Source organism: Kogia breviceps, chromosome X (assembly GCF_026419965.1).
Source record: "Kogia breviceps isolate mKogBre1 chromosome X, mKogBre1 haplotype 1, whole genome shotgun sequence".
In the NCBI taxonomy this organism is placed as follows: domain Eukaryota; kingdom Metazoa; phylum Chordata; class Mammalia; order Artiodactyla; family Physeteridae; genus Kogia; species Kogia breviceps.
This window is the reverse complement of record NC_081330.1, coordinates 127,475,568-127,497,123: the sequence shown is the minus strand read 5'-3', so window position 1 is coordinate 127,497,123 and position 21,556 is coordinate 127,475,568. Positions and strand designations below refer to the sequence as shown.

General features: G+C 44.2%; 1 protein-coding gene across 1 annotated transcript in view; it reads left to right on the top strand.

The window, feature by feature from the left end:
• CLCN4 (chloride voltage-gated channel 4) overlaps positions 1 to 21,556 on the top strand; it is an 85,233-nt gene that overhangs the window by 21,211 nt on the left and 42,466 nt on the right. Inside the window, exon 3 of the mRNA XM_067024291.1 lies at positions 17,678 to 17,832. Coding sequence (XP_066880392.1) covers positions 17,689 to 17,832 — 144 coding nt within the window. The 5' untranslated portion in view covers positions 17,678 to 17,688. The remainder of the gene's footprint in view (positions 1 to 17,677; positions 17,833 to 21,556) is intronic.

Sequence of the window (21,556 nt, the reverse complement as noted above, 5' to 3'; positions counted from 1 at the left end):
TGGGGAATTCCGAGACTTTTAATATTTTAATCTGAGTGATGACTTTCCGTTCTATCTGCCCAAGTCATCTGGGGATTAGCTAGTAGTGTCATGGCTCCAAGTGGGAAACCAGCCAAATGTCCATCCACAGTAGAATGGATAAACTCATTGGGGTCTGTTTCCACCATTGACTACTGTAGAACAGGAAGAGGCAAAGAACATGTTCCAGCTCACTGCCTGAGCCAGAATGAGCTGAGAATGTTTTTTATATTTTTTAATGATGGAAAGAAGAAACTGAAGGAAGAATAATACTTTGTGACCGGTGAAGATTATATGAAATTCAGACTTCATTGTCGGTTAATCGAGTTTCATCGCCACACATCCCCAGCCATTGCTTTGTGTATTGTCTCTGGCTGCTTTTACGCGACAGTGGCGGAGTTCAGTAGTACCGACAGAGGCCACGTGGCCCACAAAGCTACAGATACTTACTCTCTGGCCCTTAACAGGAAAAGTTCGCTGTTGTAGAGCATAGAGAATGAACGAACGATAATTAGATAGACTGAACACCACGGGCAGATCTTACAACACAACATAGAACAGAAGAAGCTGGAAACGAAAGATCCCATTTATATACATTTCAAAAACAGGCATAATTAATCTGTGGTGTGAGGGTAGTGATTACCTTTACGGGTGCGGTAGGGCCCGGAAGGGGCCATGAGGGAGCTTCTGGGGGCTGGTCACGTTCTCTTCTTGATCTGGGTGCTGGTTATGTGCGTGAGCTCACTTTGTGAAAATTCGTGGAGCTGTACACTTAGGACTTTTGCCTTTTTATGGATAGACGTTTATTTCAATAAAAAGCTTAAGAAAAGTGATTTCCGTCCGGCAGCTCCTCAAAAGGTAAACGTAGACTTACCACATGACCCAGTAATTCTATTCCTAGGTGCCTACCCAAGAGAACTGAAAATACATGTCTACGTGAAGACTGGAATGGTCGTAGCAGCATTAGTCACAAAAGCCCCACAGTGGAAACAGCCCAGATGTCCATTAGCTGATGAATGGATGAACGCAATGTGGTATATGCACACAAAGGAGCATTCCTCACCCTCAAAAAGCGGTGAAGCACTGATGCTCCGACACGGACGAACCTTGAAAACATTATAATAAGAGAAAGAAGCCAGACACAAAAGGCCGCATATGATATGATGCCATTTCTGTGACGTGTCCAGAAGAGGCAAATCTGTAGAGAAGGAAAGTAGCTGAGTGGTTACGAGGGGCTGGGCCAGGACAGGGACTGCTGTGGGCCTGGGGTTACTTGTAGAGGATGAAAACGTTCTGGAATTAGATAGTGCACCTCTGTAGCCAGAAGGAAAAGGTCCCAAGATGACAGCCGCCTCGCCTGCTCTTTCCTGCTGCCCTTCCAAGCACAGGTGACTTGAAGGTTGACAGGGGGAAGGCCTGACTTTTCCACCAGGTAATCCAGACCTGCCCCCAGATCCAGGCCGGGTGAGTAATGCAGAGCAGTTTCCAGAATGTAGGTCAAATGAGGACGTTAGATTTGCTACTTCTGTTTACTAAAATAGCAGTTGCACAAGAAACAGGGCAAGTTGGAAGATTGTAGATAACTCACTTCCTGGACTTGCCCTGTGATTATGCCCAGACCAGCCCCAACTTCCCTGGTCTCTGTTTCCCTCTGGCTTGATGGGAGAGGAACAAGCATCTTCCTAGCAGCTACTGGTGCACATGCGTTTCCATCAAGGACAGGAGCCTGGACTCTTGGCATCTTGCTGGTTACAAGATCCCGCTGCTTACCTGGGGCTTGCTTTTTCTATGTTTTTAATAATCTTTTCTGAGTTACACTTTTGGGTTCCCATTTCTAACTGTTAAGGGCAATAATGCTCACAGATATCACTATGGCTTTTGAGGATGTGAGATTATCACTCAGATGATCTCAATTTTGCCAACGGTGAAGAGTATGTTCTTTTCTCAGATGATTTTCTGCTCTGTAATGACTGATAGAAACAGCTGGCAGTGAAGACAGCTCTGAAATTTCTGGAAAGTTCCCTAGGCTTAACCAATATCTGTGCAGAGACAAGAAGTTTTGATGAATTAAAGATTGTTTGCTTTTCCCTGAGCGTGTGGAAGGGGCTGGTACTCAGTTTCAGTCTCTGTGTCATCTGTTCTGGGTGGAAAGCACCTGAGAAACAGTCCAGCCCAGGACTGTAGTTTCTGAGAGGAGGGCGGTGAGGGTCAGTGGGGGTCAGCGGAGGTCACACAGCCAGATGGGATTCACGCAGATTTCTCGGTTAGTGGTCTTTTCGCTTTGAGTAGATGTATTTCGTTTGAAAGAAAATAGTCTCTAATAAATGTAAACACTTTGGGGAGTTTTCAGGAGAAGATATTTAAAATGCCAGGCATAGATTCATGTTTTAATGGCCTCACGATTTCTTGGTAAACAGAAATCGCAGCAGGTCCCCCAAAAGTTCAGTTTGACTTGCTTAATCTCCCTGAGGAGAAGAATCCAGCAGGTCCCTTCTGTGAGCTACAGACATCAAAGGACTGATTAGATACACTTTGGGAATGAGGGAACATGCAGGGTGGTAAGGAAAATGTCTTTTCATGAAACACTTAAGGGTTTTGTTTTTAAACATTATTATTATTTTTTTTATTGGAGTATAGTTGCTTTACAATGTTGTATTAGTTTCTGCTGTACAACAAAGTGAATCAGCTATACGTATACATATATCCCCTCCCTCTTGGACCTCCTTCTCTGCCCCCCACCCCAATCTCGCCCATCTAGGTCGTCACAGAGCACTGAGCTGACCTCCCTGTGGTATACAGCAGGTTCTCCCAGCTCTCTGTTTTACATGTGGTAGTGTATATATGTCCATCCTAATCTCCCAATTCGTCCCACCCTCTCCTTACCCCACCCACGTCCACATGTCCATTCTTTATGTCTGTGTCTCTATTCCTGCCCTGCAAATAGGTTCATCTGTACCATTTTTCTAGATTCCACATGTATGCATTAATATACGATATTTGTTTTTCTCTTTCTGACTTAACTTCACTCTGTATGACAGGCTCTAGGTCCATCCACATCTCTACAAATGACCCAGTTTCGTTCTTTGTTATGGCTGAGTAATATCCCATTGTATATATGTGCCACATCTTTATCCATTCATCTGGTTTTTTTTTTAACATCTTTATTGGAGTATAATTGCTTTACAATGCTGTGTTAGTTTCTGCTGTATAACAAAGTGAATCAGCTATACGTATACATATATCCCCATATCCCCTCCCTCTTGTGTCTGCCTCCCACCCTCCCTATCCCACCCGTCTAGGTGGTAACAAAGCACTGAGCTGATCTCCCTGTGGTATGCGGCTGCTTCCCACTAGCTATCTATTTTACGTTTGGTAGTGTATATATGTCCATGCCGCTCTCTCACTTCGTCCCAGCTTACCCTTCCCCCTCCCCCTATCCTCAAGTGCATTCTCTAGTAGGCCTGCGTCTCTATTCCCGTCCTGCCCCTAGGTTCTTCAGAACCATTTTTTTTTTTTTAGATTCCATATGTATGTGTTAGCATATGGTATTTGTTTTTCTCTTTCTGACTTACTTCACTCTGTATGACAGACTCTAGGTCCATCCACCTCACTACAAATAACTCAATTTCGTTTCTTTTTATGGCTAAGTAATATTCCATTGTATATATGTGCCACATCTTCTTTATCCATTCATCTGTCGATGGACACTTAGGTTGCTTCCATGTCCTGGCGATTGTAAATAGAGCTGCACTGAACATTGTGGTACATGACTCTTTTTGAATTATGGTTTTCTCAGGGTATATGCCCAGTAGTGGGATTGTTGGGTCATATAGTAGTTCTATTTTTAGTTTTTTAAGGAACCTCCATACTGTTCTCCATAGTGGCTGTATCCATTTACATTCCCACCAACAGTGCAAGAGGGTCCCCTTTTCTCCACACCCTCTTCAGCATTTATTGTTTGTAGGTTTTGTGATGATGGCATTCTGACAGGTGTGAGGTGATTCCTCATTGTAGTTTTGATTTCCATTTCTCTAATAATTAGTGATATTAAGCATCTTTTCAAGTAACTCTTGGCCATCTGTATGTCTTCTTTGGTGAAATGTCTGTTTAGGTCTTCTGCCCTTTTTTTTTTTTTTTTTTTGCGGTACGCGGGCCTCTCACCATTGTGGCCTCTCCCGTTGCAGAGCACAGGCTCCAGACACGCAGGCTCAGCGGCCATGGCTCATGGGCCCAGCCGCTCCGCGGCATGTGGGATCTTCCTGGACTGGGGCACAAACCCGTGTCCCCTGTATCGGCAGGTGAACTCTCAACCACTGCACCACCAGGGAAGCCCATACCCATTTTTATTTATTTATTTATTTTTTGCGGTATGCGGTCCTCTCACTGCTGTGGCCTCTCCCGCTGCGTAGCACAGGCTCCGGACATGCAGGCCCAGCGGCGATGGCTCACAGGCCCAGCCGCTCCACGGCACGCAGGACCCTCCCGGACCGGGGCACGAACCCGTGTACCCTGCATTGGCAGGTGGACCCCCAACAACTGTGCCACCAGGGAAGCCCCCTGTGCCCATTTTTTGATTGAGTTGTTTTTTTGATATTGAGCTGCATGAACTGTTTGTATATTTTGGAGATTAATCCATTGTTGATTGCTTCATTTGCAAATATTTTCTCCCATTCTGAGGGTTGTCTTTTTGTCTTGTTTCTGGTTTCCATTGCTGTGCAAAAGCTTTTAAGTTTCATTAGGTCCCATATGTTTATTTTTGTTTTTATTTTCGTTACTCTAGGAGGTGGGTCAAAAAAGATCTTGCTGTGATTTATGTCAAAGAGTGTTTTTCCTATGTCTTCCTCTAAGAGTTTTATAGTGCCTGGTCTTACATTTAGGTCTTTAATCCATTTTGAGTTTATTTTTGTGTATGGTGTTAGGGAGTGTTCTGATTTCATTCTTTTACATGTAGCTGTCTAGTTTTCCCAGCACCACTTATTGAAGAGACTGCCTTTTCTCCATTGTGTATTCTTGCCTCCTTTGTCATAGATTTCTTTGACCAGAGGTGCGTGGGTTTATCTCTGGGCTTTCTATCCTGTACCATTGACCTGTATTTCTGTTTGTGCCAGTACCATACTGTCTTGATTACTGTAGCTTTGTAGTATAGTCTGAAGTTAGGGAGCCTGATTCCTCCAGCTCCGTTTTTCTTTCTCAAGATTGCTTTGGCTATTTGGGGTCTTTTGTGTTTCCATACAAATTGTAAAATGTTTTGTTCTATTTCTGTGAAAAATGCCATCAGTAATTTGATAGGGATTGCATTGAATCTGTAGATTGCTTTGGGTAGTATAGTCATTTTCACAATGTTGATTCGTCCAATCCAAGAACATGGTATATCTTTCCATCTGTGTGTATCATCTTTGATTTCTTTCATCTGTGTTTTTTATAGTTTTCTGAGTACAGGTCTTTTCCCTCCTTAGGTACGTTTATTCCTAGGTATTATATTCTTTTTGTTGTGATGGTAAATGGGATTGTTTCCTTGATTTCTCTTTCTGATCTTTCATTGTTAGTGTATAGGAATGCAAGAGATTTCTGTGCATTAATTTTGTATCCTGCAACTTTACCAAATTCATTGATTAGCTTTAGTAGTTTTCTGGTGGCATCTTTAGGATTTTCTTTGTATAGTATCATGTCATCTGCAAACAGTAACAGTTTTACTTCTTCTTTTCCATTTTGTATTCCTTTTATTTCTTTTTCTTCTCTGATTGCCGTGGCTAGGACTTCCAAAGCTATGTTGAATAATAGTGGTGAGAGTGGACATCCTTGTCTCGTTCCTGATCTTAGAGGAAATGCTTTCAGTTTTTCACTGTTGAGAATAATGTTTGCTGTGGGTTTGTCGTATATGGCCTTTATTATGTTGAGGTAGGTTCCCTCTATGCCCACTTTCTGGAGAGTTTTTATCATAAACAGGTGTTGAATTTTGTCAAAAGCTTTTTCTGCATCTATTGAGATGATCACATGGTGTTTTTTCTTCAATTTGTTAATGTGGTGTATCACATTGATTTATTTGCATATGTTGAAGAATCCTTGCATCCCTGGGATAACTCCCACTTGGTCATGGTGTATGATCCTTTAATGTGTTGTTGCGTTCTGTTTGCTAGAATTTGGTTGAGGTTTTTTGCGTCTGTGGTCATCAATGATATTGGTCTGTAATTTTCTTTTTTTGTGATATCTTTGGTCTTGGTATCAGGGTGATGGTGGCCTCATAGAACAAGTTTGGGAGTGTTCCTCCCTCTGCAATTTTTTGGGGGAGTTTGAGAAGGATAGGTGTTAGCTATTCTCTAAATGTTTGATAGAATTCGCCTGTGAAGCCATCTGGTCCTGGACTTCTATTTGCTGGAAGATTTTTAATTACAATTTCAATTTCATTACTTGTGATTAGTCTGTTTATATTTTCTAATTCTTCCTAGCTCAGTGTTGGAAAGTTGTATCTTTCTAAGAATTTGTCCATTTCTTCCAGGTTGTCCATTTTATTGGCAAATAGTTGCTTGTAGTAGTCTCTTATGATCCTTTGTATTTCTGTGTTGTCAGTTGTAATTTCTCCTTTTTCATTTATAATTTTATTGATTTGAGTCTTCTCCCTTTTTTTCTTGATGAGTCTGGCTAATGGTTTATCAATTTCGTTTATCTTCTCAAAGAACCAACTTTTAGATTTATTGATCTTTGCTATTGTGTTCTTCTTTTCTATTTCATTTATTTCTTCTCTGATATTTATGATTTCTTTCCTTCTAACTTTGGGGTTTTTTTTGTTCTTCTTTCTCTAGTTGCTTTAGGTTTAAGGTTAGATTGTTTATTTGAGATTTTTCTTGTTTCTTGAGGTGAGATTGAATTGCTGTAAACTTCCCTCTTAGAACTGCTTTTGCTGCGTCCCATAGGTTGTGAGTTGTTGTGTTTTCGTTGTCATTTGTTTCTGTGTATTTTTAAATTTCTTCTTTGATTTCTTCAGTGATCTCTTGGTTATTTAGTAGCATAGTGTTTAGCCTCCTCGTGTTTGTGTTTTTTACAGTGTTTTTCCTGTAATTGATTTCTAATCTCATAGCATTGTGGTCGGAAAAGATGCCTGGTGAGCCCAGGAGGGATATGAACTATTACTGTACCTATTTTACAGATGAGGAAATTGAGGCACAGAAAGTTTAAGGCTTGGGTAGAACCCCATGGCAGACATAAGTTAGGACCGTTACTCCTGCACATGGCCTGGACCTTAGCACAGAAGTCTGGTTTTTCCCGGGAAGCAGAACCAATCAGATTTAAGAGGATGGACAAACCACAAGCTGTTAAAAGAAACTTTGTTGTTAACTTGCATGCTGATTTATTAACTCAGAATTAGACGTGGACTAGATTTTTCAGGAAGGGTGCTCTCTGTTCTCTGTACCTGAAGTGCTCCTGGAAGCCATGGCACAGAGCCAGGGACTGCTTGGGGGTGTTCTTGGTGGCTCCTGCCATCCTTTTCTGAGGGTCAGATGTCCCCCAAATCATCCTGAGGATGCCAATGCAGAGGAGACTGGTCTGGACTCATGAGACTGTGCAGGAGTCAAACTGAGAAGCTAATTCTCTTTGTACTCTTTTTTTTTTTTTTTTTTCTAGGCTGTCTCATCTGCTCACATTTATTTTTGAGTCTGTTTATCCTATTTATGATAAAATTGGGACTTAGACATTGTTGGTAGGTGCGTAGATAGAACCGAAAAAAATTCTGTAATGGGGCCTTGCCTTTGTTACTCCAGTGGTTCAGGGATAACCACACACTTAAATGAACTCAAGACACTTTAGTGAACATTGACCACATGCCAGAGACAGTGATGGGAGTGCAAATATGAGTAAGTCATTGTTCGTCACTGCATAGGGTCATGGTAGAGTGGGAAGGTGTTCCAGCCACAATGTAATTAGGAGTTCTGATAATGCTTTGGGGCAGCAAAGCATTTACATTTACATCAGCAAAATGGTAAGATAGAAAGCCGTGGCCATTGTTCCCTGACAGAAACACCAATAACAATGATATAGAGACCTTTATGAGAATTCCAGATTCCAGTCAGGACGTTGCTGGACCCCAGAAGAGCACAAAGCCAAAAACAGTTGCTTTGAAACAGATAAGAGGAGTGATTTCACTTTACCTATGTCGGCCCCTCCTCCAGGATGGCACAGCTCAGCGCTGAGAGAGACTGCCTGCAATTTCTCCTCCTGGGGAAAGAGAGAGTAGAATGTGTCTCCAACATCTCAACCTTTCAGAGCCCTATCTCGGGGCTCACCTTCCTCCCCATTTATAGCACTGATGGAACCAGCATAGGTTGGAGGCCTGAGGGTAGCTGAGAACAGTGCAAGTGGTGGGTGGCTTGTGGCAGCTGGCATGGATTTGCATGATTGGGAGAAGACCCTCAACTTGAGACTTCTCACTCATGAGGGAGAGGAGTGAAGAGTGCCTCCAATGTCCTGGCTTTTCTGAGGACAGCCTGAGGGACTGGTTTCTGTTTAACTTCATTCCTCACTTGGAGCAAGAGACAGGAAGAGAAGTGGAGTTTGCATCCAGCTCTCTGGATTTTTGCAGGGCTGCCTGAGGAACTGATTTCTCTTTGGTCTGATTTGAGGTACTGACAAGGAGCTGCCTGGTTGCCACTGAGAACCCAGGAGAGTGAGGTGACTTGCTGCTATAGAACCAGAGAACTTGCAGAGCCAAGGACAGTTACCAGAGGGAGCAAGAGGTTATGATCTCGTGAATAAATAAACTGGCAAGTTCCTTTAATTAGGACTTTACATGCACAAATCCAGAGAAAATGCATCAGTGGAAAAGGTTTGAGGCCTCCAGATTCTCTAGTTGGGCTGATTGGTGAAGGTCCTTCCTGGTACAAAATTAGTTTGTAAAGACTGGGAGACGTGGCTGTCTTTTCACATGTGTAGATACCAATAGAAAAGTTGAAAGAGCATGACGAAATAGGCAAACACGACTCAACCAAAGAAACAAAATAAATATCCAGAAACCAATCCCAAAGAAACACAGGTATATGATTTACCTGATAAAGAATTCAAAGTAAACTGTCATAAAGATGTTCAACAAGCTCAGGAAAATAATCCATGAATAAAACGAGCATTTTAACAAAGAGATAGAAAATATAAGAAATAAACAGAAATTTTGGAGCTGAAGAATATAATAGAACAGAAAACCTCACTTGAGGTGTTCAATAACAGACTTGATCAAACAGAAGAAAGAATCAGTGACCTCAAAAGCAGGTAATTGGAAATTTTCCAGTCAGAGGACAAAAAAAAAAAAAGTGAAGAAAGCCTAAGGGACTTATGGGACTCCATCAGGTGAACAAGTACATGCATATGTGAGTCTCAGAAGAAGAAGAAGAGAAAGAAAAGGGCAGAAAGCTTATTTAAAGAAATAATGACAGAAAACTTACCAAATCTGGGAAGGAAAATGGACATCCAGATTCAAGAAACCAAACAGAATGTATAAAAGATGAACCAAAGAAGTCCACACTGAGTCACATTGTAATCAAACTGTCAAGAGTCAAAGATAGAACTGTGAAAGCAACAAGAGAAATCCACTCATCTCATACAAAGGCTCCCCCATAAGAGTGTCAGTGGATTTCTCAGCAGAACCCTTGCAGACCGTAAGGGAGTGGGATGATATATTCAAAGTGCCGGAAAAAAAAAAAAGAAAAGAAAAGAAACCCCAGCTAACCAGGAATTCTATATCTGGCAAAACTGTCCTTAAAAAAATCAAGGATAGATAAAGACTCCCAGATAAACAAAAGCTGAGGGAGTTCATCACCACCTGACTTGCCTTATAGGAAATGCTAAAGGGAGTTCTTTGAGGTGGAATGAAAGGATGCTAAACAGCAACACAAAAACATTTGAAAGTCTAGAGCTCGCTGGTAATCATATAGACAAATACAGAATACTGTAATGCTGCAGTGGAGGTGTGTAAATCAGTGAATTCTGGTATAGAAGTTCAAAAAAGAGTATAAAAATGAACTAAACCTATAAAATATGTTAACAGATGCACAATATAAAAATATGTAACTCATGACATCAATAATATAAAATGTGTATGGGGGGAGAGGTAAAAGTGTAGAGTTTCTATATGTGATTGAAGTAAGTTGTTATCAACTTAAAATAAACTTTTATCACTGTTTTATGTAAGCCCCATGGTAACTACAAGAAAATACTAATAGAAGGTACACAAAAGAAAATGAAAAGGAATCAAAGTATGTTCCTACCAAAGAAAACAATCAAATGAAACACAGAGGAAGACAGAAAGAAAGGAAAAGAGGGACAAAAGAGCTACAAGACAGGCAGAAAACAATGAACAAAATGGCAGTAGTAAGATCTTCCTTATCAGTAATTATTTTAAATTTAAATGGATTAAACTCCCTAATCAAAAGACTTCAAGTGGCTGAATGGATTTAAAAAAAAACCAAGATCCAACTCTATGCAGGCTATAAGAGACTCACTTTAGACTTAAGGACAAATAGTAGCTGAAAGTGAAAGGATAGAAAAAGATATTCCATGCAAATGACAACCAAAAGAGAGCAAGATGGCCAGAGGAAACAGAGGACTTGAACAGTGGTATAGACCAAGTGGACCTAACAGACATTTGTTGAATGTTCCACCCAACAGTAGCAGAATACACATTCTTCTCAAGTATACACAACATTCTCCAGGATAGATCTCATGTTATGTCACAGAATAAGTTTCAACAAATTTAAGAAGATTGAAACTATACCAGGTATGCTGTCTGATCACAGTGGAATGAAACTATAAATCAGTGGAAGGAAAATAGGAAAGTTCACAAACATATGGAAATGAAACAACGCACTCTTGAACAACCAGTGGGTCATAGAAGAAATCAAAAGGAAAATTAGAAAATATCTTGAGACAAATGAAAACAAAAACACAACATACCAAAACTTATGGGATGCAGCAAAAGCAGTATTAAGAGGGAAGTTTATAGTGATAAACACCTACATTTAGAAAGAAGATTCTAAATAAACAACCTGACTTTACACCTCAATGACCAAAACAAGAACAGACTAAGCCCAAAGTTAGCAGAAGGAAGGACATAATAGTGATTAGGGGAAATAAATGAAATACAGAATAGAAAAGCAGTTGAAAAATCAATGAGACTAAGAGTTGGTGTTAATATCAATATTTTGTTAAATAGCGCCATCTTTTTGTTAAAGGTCAACAAAATTGACAAAGCTTTAGCTAGACTAAGAAAAAAAAAGGGAGAAGACTCAGATAAATAAAATCAGCAATGAAGGAGGAGATATTGCAACTGATGCCACAAAAACAAAAAGGATTATAGAGACGACTATAAGCAATTATATGCCAGGAAACTGGATAATCTAGAAAAAAATGATAAATGCCTAGAAATATACAACCTGCCAAGACTGAATACTGAAGAATAGAAAATGTGAACAGACCTATAACTAGTAAAGAGGTGGACTTTGTGATCAAAAACCTTCCAACATAGAAAAGCCCAGGACCAGATGGTTTCATTGGTGAATTCTATCAAATTTTTAAAGAATAATTAATTCAGTTTCTTTTCAAACTCTTCCAAAAGAAATTGGAGAAGAGGGAACACTTCCAAACTCTTTTATGAGGCCAGCATTACCTTGATACCAAAGCCAGAAAAAGACACTACAAGAAAAGAAAATTGGAGACCAGTATCCCTGATGAGTATAGATGCAAAAATCCGCAACAAAATACTACAAACTGAATTCAACAGCATATTAAAAGGATCATACACCATGACCAGATGGGATTTATCACTAGGTGCCTTGATGTTTCCGTATCTGAAAATCAACCCATGTGATACACTACATTAACAGAATGAAGAATAAAAATTACATAACCATCTCAATAGATGCAGAAAAAGCATTTGACAAAATTCAACACCCTTTCGTGATGAAAAACATTCAACAAGCTAGGATAGCTTGTTGAATATGAAAAGCCCACAGCTACCCTCATATTCTATACATCCTTTCTTGCCCTTAAGGGTTGGATGAAAGACCTAGGTGTCCTTTGTGTCTCAAAGTCCCTGTGTAGGTAAATATGGTTGTGTAAGAGAGATGCTCTTTTTCCAGGATGGACACCTCCAGCGTGAAGTTCGATTCCATCCTGTCTCTGTTGCCAGCTGTGTTATCTCTTGCTGCAGCTAACTTAGTTAGTTGTCCTCCCTTGCAACTAACTTAGCCATCTTCATTTCTCCTCTCTCTCGGAGCCCATGTAAGTCATGCTTGTTAAACTTTGTTATGATGCTGCTACGTGACAACCCTTTCAAAAAAACCCAGTGGCTTCAAACAATAACCATTCATTTTTCTCACGGTCTGCAGGTCAGCTGGGTGGTTTGATTGGGTCAAGCCCAGCTGCTCTTGGCTGGGCTCACTCATAAATCTGTGCTTGGCGAGCCTGGATGACCTAGGACGGCCTCAGTTGAGATGACCCACCTTGAATCCACGTGGTCGCTCATCTTCCAGCATCTAGCCTAGGCCTCTGCTCGTGGCAGAAGGCCAAGGAAGAAAGCAGAGGCCACGTCGCCTTTGGGGTCTAGACTCAGTACATGCATGCTGTCACTTCCACTGCATGTCCCAAGGCCAGCCCTGATTCAAGAGCTGGAGAAATAGACTCTACCTCTTACTGGAGAGGAGCCGCAAGGTCCCACTGAAAATGCTGTAGATGCAGGGACACGTGGAGAATCTGAGCTGTTCCTGTGTTCAGTCCGCCGTGTAGATCGGGAGTCCGCAAACGTTTTCGGTAAATGGCCAAATAGTAAACATTTGAGGCTTTTGGGGCCACTTGGCCTTTGTCATAACTACTCAACTGTGCCGTTGTGATGTGAAAGCAGCCATAGACAATACGTAAATGAGCGGGCATGGCTGTGTTCCTCTAGAACGTATTTACAGAGCCAGGCGGCAGGCCGAATTTAGCTCACAAGCTGCAGTTCGCTGTGCTCTGACCTCGACGATCCAGACCAAGTAGGAATGTCAGATGCAGGATCTAGGATGCTGTCCTTCCTGAAATCAGAAGCAGAGGTGTCACCTGCTAGCAGAAGTGCTCTTATCGCAGAGAAGAAATAAAACCAGGTGAGAAGAGCAAGGGCTCCTCTCTAAAGTGAAGATGACTAGAGTTGACCCTTGCACAACGTGGGAGTTAGGGACACTGACCCCCAGCGCAGTTGAAAATCTGCATCCTGCTCTCACTGCCTCAAAAACAAAGGAATTGATAAATGACTCACCCAAGGGCAGGAAGCTGAAACAGTCTGGATAGAATCAGGACTCAAACCCTAGTTCTTGTGATTCTACATATTGGGCTCTCTAATCGAACACAAACTTTTCCCCTCACGTTAGGTAAAGATCTGTAAAACGAAAATACAGGTATGATGTTTACTGAGAAAAATCCACGTGTAAGTGGACCCACCCAGTTCAAACCTGTGTTGTTCAAGAGTCAGCAGTATTTGCATACCTTTGGGTGCCATATTGAACTTAACACAGGTTAAGTTTATTTCTCATCAAGTCCTTGGAGTTCACTCCTTTTTGTTCCTTTGTTTGGCTGGATTCTCATTTCTTATCCATCTACATCTCCCAGTGGATCCCAGAGAGAATTCTTTCCATTTTTCTTTTCTTCTCTTAAATTTTTTGGCCACACTGCACAGCTTGCGGGATCCTACTTCCTTGACCAGGGTTTGAACCCCTGCCCTCAGCAGTGAAAGTGCAGAGTCCTAACCACTGGACCACCAGGGAATTCCCTCTTTCCATTATTTCTGACCTGGATGCCCTCTTATGTTTCTGGTCCTCCTGTCTTTCTGAACCCGAGCTTCAGAAGCAAAGTCGCCACCTCCTTCTGGGCCCCCAAGGAAAGCCTCCAATTAGATCTACGGATTAGATCATGTTTATTTTCCTTTACCAATTATGCGTCTGATTGTGAGGACCATGACATGCTCCATCAAAGTTTAAAGATACATTTGTTCTCCAGAGTGACTTTTTGTTTCAATCATTATTGCCTAGAGTTGTTGCTTGACTAGAGATTTGGTTAAATTTCAGGTAACATGAGCTTCTTTTTAATAGACTGTCCAAGTGTCTGCAATTCTTCGATCTGCTGGCTTGGTTTTTCTTACGCGGGCCACCCATTGTGGGGCAGCAGCCTGCCATCTTCTTTTTCCCATCAGAGATTTTCCTTACCACATATAATACAAGGCTATTACCATCCTGTGTTTCTAGAAATGAAAATGAAATCTTTGCTTTCTAATTTTATTCCTTCCCTTTTATTATTGGTTGCTACTGACTTGTGCAATATGATTCTTCCCTGGGCATTCATCAGTGGGTATAGTTTTCAGCTTGGCATGGCTCAGACTTCAAACTTTTAAAGTTTTAAAGTAGCAAAGTTGCACAGACAGTCAATACATCAGTAACTGTCGCCATTTTATTGCTTGTAAGGTGATTACTCCACTTTGCCTGTAGCGACTTTTCATTTTGATCAAAATGCAGCTTTGTCAGGTCGTGGCTGAGTCCTCCAGATAGAAAAATACATAAAGCAATTGAGAGAAGCCTGTGCTCAAATATTTTAATAACTACCCTTCACTTCTTTAACCATCTTATTCCGGCACTTTTGTGGTTCCCTTCCTATAATTCAAATTTCCATGCTCTTTGCCAAAGAAATTTTTGATTTAGTGCTTATTCCAACCTCTTGTCTTCGTAAGAGTGTATTATTTTTCTTGCTAACTGGTGGTGAGCATTGGTCCTGCTGCAAAGCGTTTTCTCTGTGTCAAATTATTTCCTCCATGATCTGTAAATCAGGTTCCAATGGTGGTGTAACATGGAAGATATCTTGGTTTATTTGAGATTGTTTTCCAGACAAGGGGAGGCAGAATAATAGGAGTGGAATTGTTATCTTAGGCAGGAAAGGAAGAAATCCTCCACTTTGCTACTGCCCTGGCAGTAGGCACCCTTTTGACTGTATTTTGAGGAAAATTAGAAGTGAGGGCCTGCACTCAGGGCTGCTTGTCCGGGGAAGTGTGCTGCCAGCTTGGCATGGCTCTTGGTCTGTCTTAGTCTGTTCGTGCTGCTGTAACAAAACACCCCAGACTGGGGGGCTTATCAACGACACACATTTATTTCTCACAGTTCTGGAGGCTGGCGATCTGAGATCAGGGTGCCAGCACGGTCAGGTGATGGTTCTTTTTCCAGTCACAGATTTCCTGCTGTGTCCTTACCACGGTGGAAGGGGCAAAGGAGCTCCCTGGGGCCTCTTTTCTAAGGGCCCTAGTCCCATTCTTGAAGATACGTTATGACCCAATCACCTCCCAAAGACCCCACCTTCTAGTACCATCCTTTGGGGGTTAGGATTTCAATGTATGAATTTGGGTGGGGGGGACACACATATTCAGACCATAGCATGGCTCCCGTGGCAGGTTGTCCTGCCTCCTTGTCATCCCCGTGGCATCCCCCCCACCCCCGGCGCAGAGGACCACTCCCTCTGTGGATCCTCTTGGCTCCCACCAGTGAGTTAAGTCTTAGCATTTTCACTGCTGTTGCTGTACATCTTGAATATCCGCAGTGACACCCGCAGAGGTTGTGTGCCTCAGTGGTCCGCTTTATCTCCCAGGAGAACTGGTTACTGGTTTGACTACAGTGGTTTGGTTTTGAGTGCTATGTCTCAATCCTGTTTCCCCCAGGCCTCTCGTGTCGATGCCCTGCTTTTGCAGAACGTGAGGTTTTCCAGAAGTGGATGTAGCTGAGCCTCATTATGAGCGGTTCCGTATTTGTGAATTTGCCTGCTCACTAAAATGTATTTGTAGCGTCCAGAGCAGTACGTGGGGCCCTTGCCCGGTCATTCGCACGGGGCGCGTGCAGGGCCTCCAAAAGTCTGAGTTGCCAGGAATGCACGATCCTAGCTGAGGTTGCAGAAATCGGTGCTCTGCCGTCTTGTTTCAGTTCCCAGACCAGAAACAAGTGTTCTTTGCACAGTCTCTTTAGTGCCATATTTTTCGCATTTTTGTGCTTTTTTTTTTTTTTTTTTTGCGGTACGCGGGCCTCTCACTGTTGTGGCCTCTCCCGTTGCGGAGCACAGGCTCCGGACACACAGGCTCAGCGGCCATGGCTCACGGGCTTAGTTGCTCCGCGGCATGTGGGATCCTCCCGGACCGGGGCACGAACCCATGTCTCCTGCATCGGCAGGCGGATTCTCAACCACTGCGCCACCAGGGAAGCCCTGTGCTTTTTTTTTTTTTTATTGGTAATTTTGCTGTTTCCAGTGGCCTTGAAATGCAGGGCGGGAGTGCCTGTAGTGTTTCTAAGCACGAGAAGGCTGTGCTGGGTCTTATGGAAAAAATATGTTTGTTAGACAAGCTTCCTGCAACGTGAGTGGCAGTGCTATTGGCTGTGAGTTCAGTGTGGATGAACCAATGATATATGTTTGATAAGGTGTCTTTAAACAGAAACACACAAAACAAGGTTGTATATTGATTGGCTGATGAAAATGTTGTGACCAGGGGCTCGAAGGAACCTAATCCTGTATTTTCTCTTGGGGACGGTGATTTAGTACTCACTCATTCGGTGGCCATGGTCACTTTATAGCACATAACTACCACAAATAATAAGAAAGTGACATTTGTCAGAAACAGACTCATAGACTTAGAGAATGAACTTATGGTTACTGAAGGGAAGGGTGGAGGCGGGATAGTTAGGGAGTTTGGGATTGACATGTACACCCTGCTATATTTAAAATAGGTAACCAACAAGGACCTACTGTAGAGCACAGGGAACTCTGCTCAATATCCTGTAACAACCTAAATGGGAAAAGAATTGGAAAAAGATACATGTATATGTATAAGTGAATCATTTTGCTCTACACCTGAAACTATCACAACATTGTTCATCAACTATGCTCCAGTATAAAATAAAAAGTTTAAAAAAAAAAGAAATTAACGTTTGTGTCTCCCCAAAATTCATATGTTGAAACCTAGTCCCCAATGTGATGGTATTGGGAGGGAGGGGCCTTTGGGAGGTGATGAGGTCATGAAAGCTGAGCCCTCATGGATGGGATTAGTGCCCTTATAAAAGAGACCCCAGGGGCTTCCCTGGTGGCGCAGTGGCTGAGAGTCCGCCTGCCGATGCGGGGGACACGGGTTCGTGCCCCGGTCCGGGAGGATCCCACATGCCGTGGAGCGGCCGGGCCCGTGAGCCGTGGCCGCTGAGCCCACGCGTCCGGAGCCTGTGCTCCGCAACGGGAGGGGCCGCAACAGTGAAAGGCCCGCGTACCACAAAAAAAAAAAAAAAAAAGAGACCCCAGAGAGCTCCACCAGATGAGGACCCAGCGAGTAGATGGCCATCTGTGAACCAGGAAGTGGGCTCTCACCAGACACTGAATCTCTAAGTGCCTTGATCTTGGACTTTGCAGCCTCCAGAACTGTGAGAAATAAATATGTGTTGTTGATAAGCCCCCCAGTCTATGGTATTTTTGTTACAGCAGCCTGTGCTCACTAAGGCAGACTATGTATCTTTCATCAGAGCAGAGGTGCCTACGCTGAAATGTCTTTCCTGTGCAAGAAAATAGCACACGTGCATTGTTGTACCAGGTCTGTGCAGATGTTCTGCTTACGTTTTTAATGACAGGTTTTCTCTCCCAGGTGTAAGTAGCATGGTCAATGCAGGAGCAATGAGTGGCTCTGGAAACCTGATGGATTTCCTTGACGAGCCATTCCCTGATGTGGGGACGTATGAGGACTTCCATACCATCGACTGGCTGAGAGAGAAGTCCCGGGACACAGACAGACACAGAAAGGTACGTGCTGTTCATAAGGACACTTTGAAGGGAACTCCTTCGGAGGGCTGGGCCATGCTTTCATCGGACAGTCACTGAGCTAGAGCTTGGGTTCATGTGTCATGTGCTGAGCTAGGTTCTAGAGAAGAGAAGGGCTAGTGGGAGAGGCAGAGATGTGGACAGGTAATTATATTACCAGGTGCTTTGGGTGGAAGGCTGTGTACATACAGAGGTGTGGTGTGGAGGGCAAGGAGGGGGGCTCTGGAACCAGACAGGCTGGGTACATCCTGACTTTGACACCTTTAGGCTGGCTGACTTTTGGGGTGCCATTTCTGGACCCCATCTTCTCATGTGTAAGGATGGAGTTAATTATACCAGAGATTAAATGGGGCTGTGTGTGTATGAAAGCACATATTACAGTGCCTGGCCTCTAGTAGGCAATCAATATATATTTTTCTGGGCTGCAGTAAAGTTATGTATCAAGTGCTGTGGGATCATTTAGGAGAGATGGTTAGGGAGGGAGTTTTTAGAGAGGGTGAGATTTCAGTGGGGTCTTGAAGGATGACTAAGAATTTGCCAGGCAGAGGGAAGGGGAAAGGATTCTTATCAGGGGTGGCTCTTTTTTAGGTCACAGAGGCATGAGAGACCATGGCACGTTTAGGCAGTTCAAGGAGCTCTAAGGTTTGGTGGCAGATTCATGGAAGGGGAGGACTAGAGATGAGTCTGGCCATGTGGGCAATGGGGCCACATTGGGAACGACTGAGTAGACCATAAAGACGAGTTTAGATTTCCCTTTTTAAAAAAAAAAAGATTTATTTTATTATTTATTTATTTAATTTATTTATTTTTGGCTGTGGCGGGTCTTAGCTGCAGCACACAGCATCTTCGTTGAGGCATGTGGGATCTTTTCGTTGTGGCGCGTGGGCTTCTCTCTAGTTGTGGTGGGCGGGTTTTCTCTCTCTAGTTGTGGTGCACAGGCTCCAGGGTGCGTGGGCTCTGTAGCTGTGGTCTGTAGTTGTGGCACACAGGCTCCAGAGCACGTGGGCTCTCTAGTTGAGGTGTGCGAGCTCAGTAGTGCTCAGTAGTGGTGCGTGGGTTTAGTTGCCCCGCGGCACTTGGGATCTTAGTTTCCTGACCAGCCAGGGATCGTATCTGCAGACTATGCATTGTAAGGTGGACTCTCCACCACTGGACCACCAGGGAAGTCCCTGGATTTCCTATCTATCTATCTATCTATCTATGTATTTATTTATTTATTTATTTTTTAATTATTTTATTTTATTTTATTTTATTTTTGCGGTACGCGGGCCTCTCACCACTGTGGCCTCTCCCGTTGCGGAGCACAGGCTCCGGACACGCAGGCCCAGCGGCCATGGCTCATGGGCCCAGCCGCTCCGCGGCACGTGGGATGTTCCCGGACCAGGGCACGAACCCGTGTCCCCTACATCGGCAGGCGGACTCTCAACCACTGTGCCACCAGGGAAGCCCTATTTGTTTATTTTTGGCTGTGTTGCGTCTTCATTGCTGCGCGTGGGCTTTCTCTAGTTGTGGCGAGTGGGGGCTACTCTTCGTTGTGGTGCGCTGGCTTCTCATTGTGGTGGTTTCTCTTGTTATGGAGCACGGGCTCTAGGCGTACGGGCTTCAGTAGTTGTGGCGCGCTGGCTCAGTAGTTGTGGCTCGCGGGCTCTAGAGCGCAGGCTCAGTCGTTGTGGCGCACGGGCTTAGCTGCTCTGCAGCATGTGGGATCTTCCTGGACCAGGGCTCCAACCCGTGTTCCCTGCAGTGGCAGGAGGATTCTCAACCACTGTGCCACCAGGAAAGCCCTGGATTTCCTTTTCATGGCCACAGGATACAAGAGAGATGCACTGCCAGGGGAGAAACAGGAAGCTTGGAAATGAGCTCAGGCGAAAGAGGAAGAAGATCTGACAGAGGGCAGTGAAGTGCCAGTGGAGAGAGGCTTGGGGTCCACATCCTTCACAGGAGCCGTTGCCAGGATGGAGGCGGGTAGTGGGGCCAGGATGACGGCCTGGCTGTAGTCAGAAGAGGGTGATGCCTTGGATGACGAGGGGGGAGAAAAGGGACGCGGCAGATTTCAGGGGGAGGCCACTGAGTTTGGTTTCAGGTGCTGTGAGTTTGAGCTGTTCGTGCAGCCTGTGGCTGGAGGGGGTCGGCAGGCGAGAGAACGCTGTGCAGTTCAAGGGCAGGGGCAGGGCTGTTGGTGGAGCATGAAGCGTCCTTGGCATGCGAGTGGGCGCTGGAGCTTTGGAAGCGGCCCAGGCGGCCTGGGGCTGGAGACCGAGAGGTCAGGAGCAGTTGGGCCCCAGAGCAGTGCCAAGATTTAGTGGGTTCCGGGGGGCGGGCTGGGGGTCGGTGACGGATGCTTAGAAGAAGCAGATGGAGGTGAAGGAGGGCAGCCAGCAGAGTGGCCGCAAGTGAAAGGGGGAGAGAGTGGCGAGGACGGGGCTCCCTCCACGGAGGGGTCACGTCGGAGGCGAAGCAGCCGTGAGGGGGCCGTCGGCGACCGCGGGAGAGCAGCTTCCGAGAGCGCACCGAGGGGGCACTGACGTCCACAGTGTTGACAGGGAAGGGGGCCGAGAGATGTGTAGGGAGTGAGGTAGAGTCGAGAAGCTGACGCAGCCGCTTGGCTCCGACCTGGCGGAACGGGGGAGCTGGGGCACCCTTCCGTCCGGAGCAGGGGTCGTGGACTGTGGCCCTCGGGCAAATCCAGCGCAGGGCCGGTTCCCTGGCTCGCACCCCCACCCGCCATGCGCATGCTCTATATGGCGCCTTCTGTGCTACAACAGCAGAGTCCGGTAGTTGCCACGGAGACCATCTGACCTGCCGAACTGAAAATATTTACTTTCTGTCTCTTTACAGAAAATGTTTGCCAACCCTTGCTCTAAAGGGTTATGAGGGGAATGATGATCTCAGGAAAGTAGGATTCTGTTAACACAGGGAGGCAAAGGGGTGCTCTTACAGTGTGTTTAGATGTAACCATCTGCCTGGAAAGCGTGATCCAGGCTGGCTCATTCAGCCTTCTTGCTGTTAATCAAAACTACAATGAGGTATCACTGCACACCGGTCAGAATGGATATCATCAGAAAATGTACCAAAAGAAAAAAAAATCTACAAACAACAGTGCTGGAGAGGGTGTGGAGAAAAGGGAGCCCTCCTGCACTGTTGGTGGGAACGTAAATTGATACAGCCCCTATGGACACCAGTATGGAGGTTCCTTAAAAAGTGAAAGTAGAGTTATCATGTTATCCAGCAATCCCACTCCTTGGCCTGTATTCAGAGAAAACTAACTCAAAAAGATACATGCACCCCAGTGTTCATAGCAGCACTGTTTACAATTAGCAGTAAGCAGTCACGCCTCAGATAAACGTCATTGGCTGTGGTACTGCCGCTGCACAGAGCTAACAGCACTGTTCACAATCGCCAAGACATGGAAGCAGCCTCAATGTCCACTGACAGGGAATGGATAAAGAAGGTGTGGCACATATACACAATGGAATATTACTCAGCCACAAAAAAGAATGAAATAATGCCATTTGCAGCCACACAGACGGACCTAGAGATTGTCATACTGAGTGAAGTAAGTCAGACAGAGAAAGACGAATATCATATGATATCATTTATATGTGGAATCTTTAAAAATGGTACAAATGAACTTATATACAAAACAGAAATAGAGTCACAGACATAGAAAACCAACTTATGGTTGCCAAAGGGGAAAGGGGGTGGG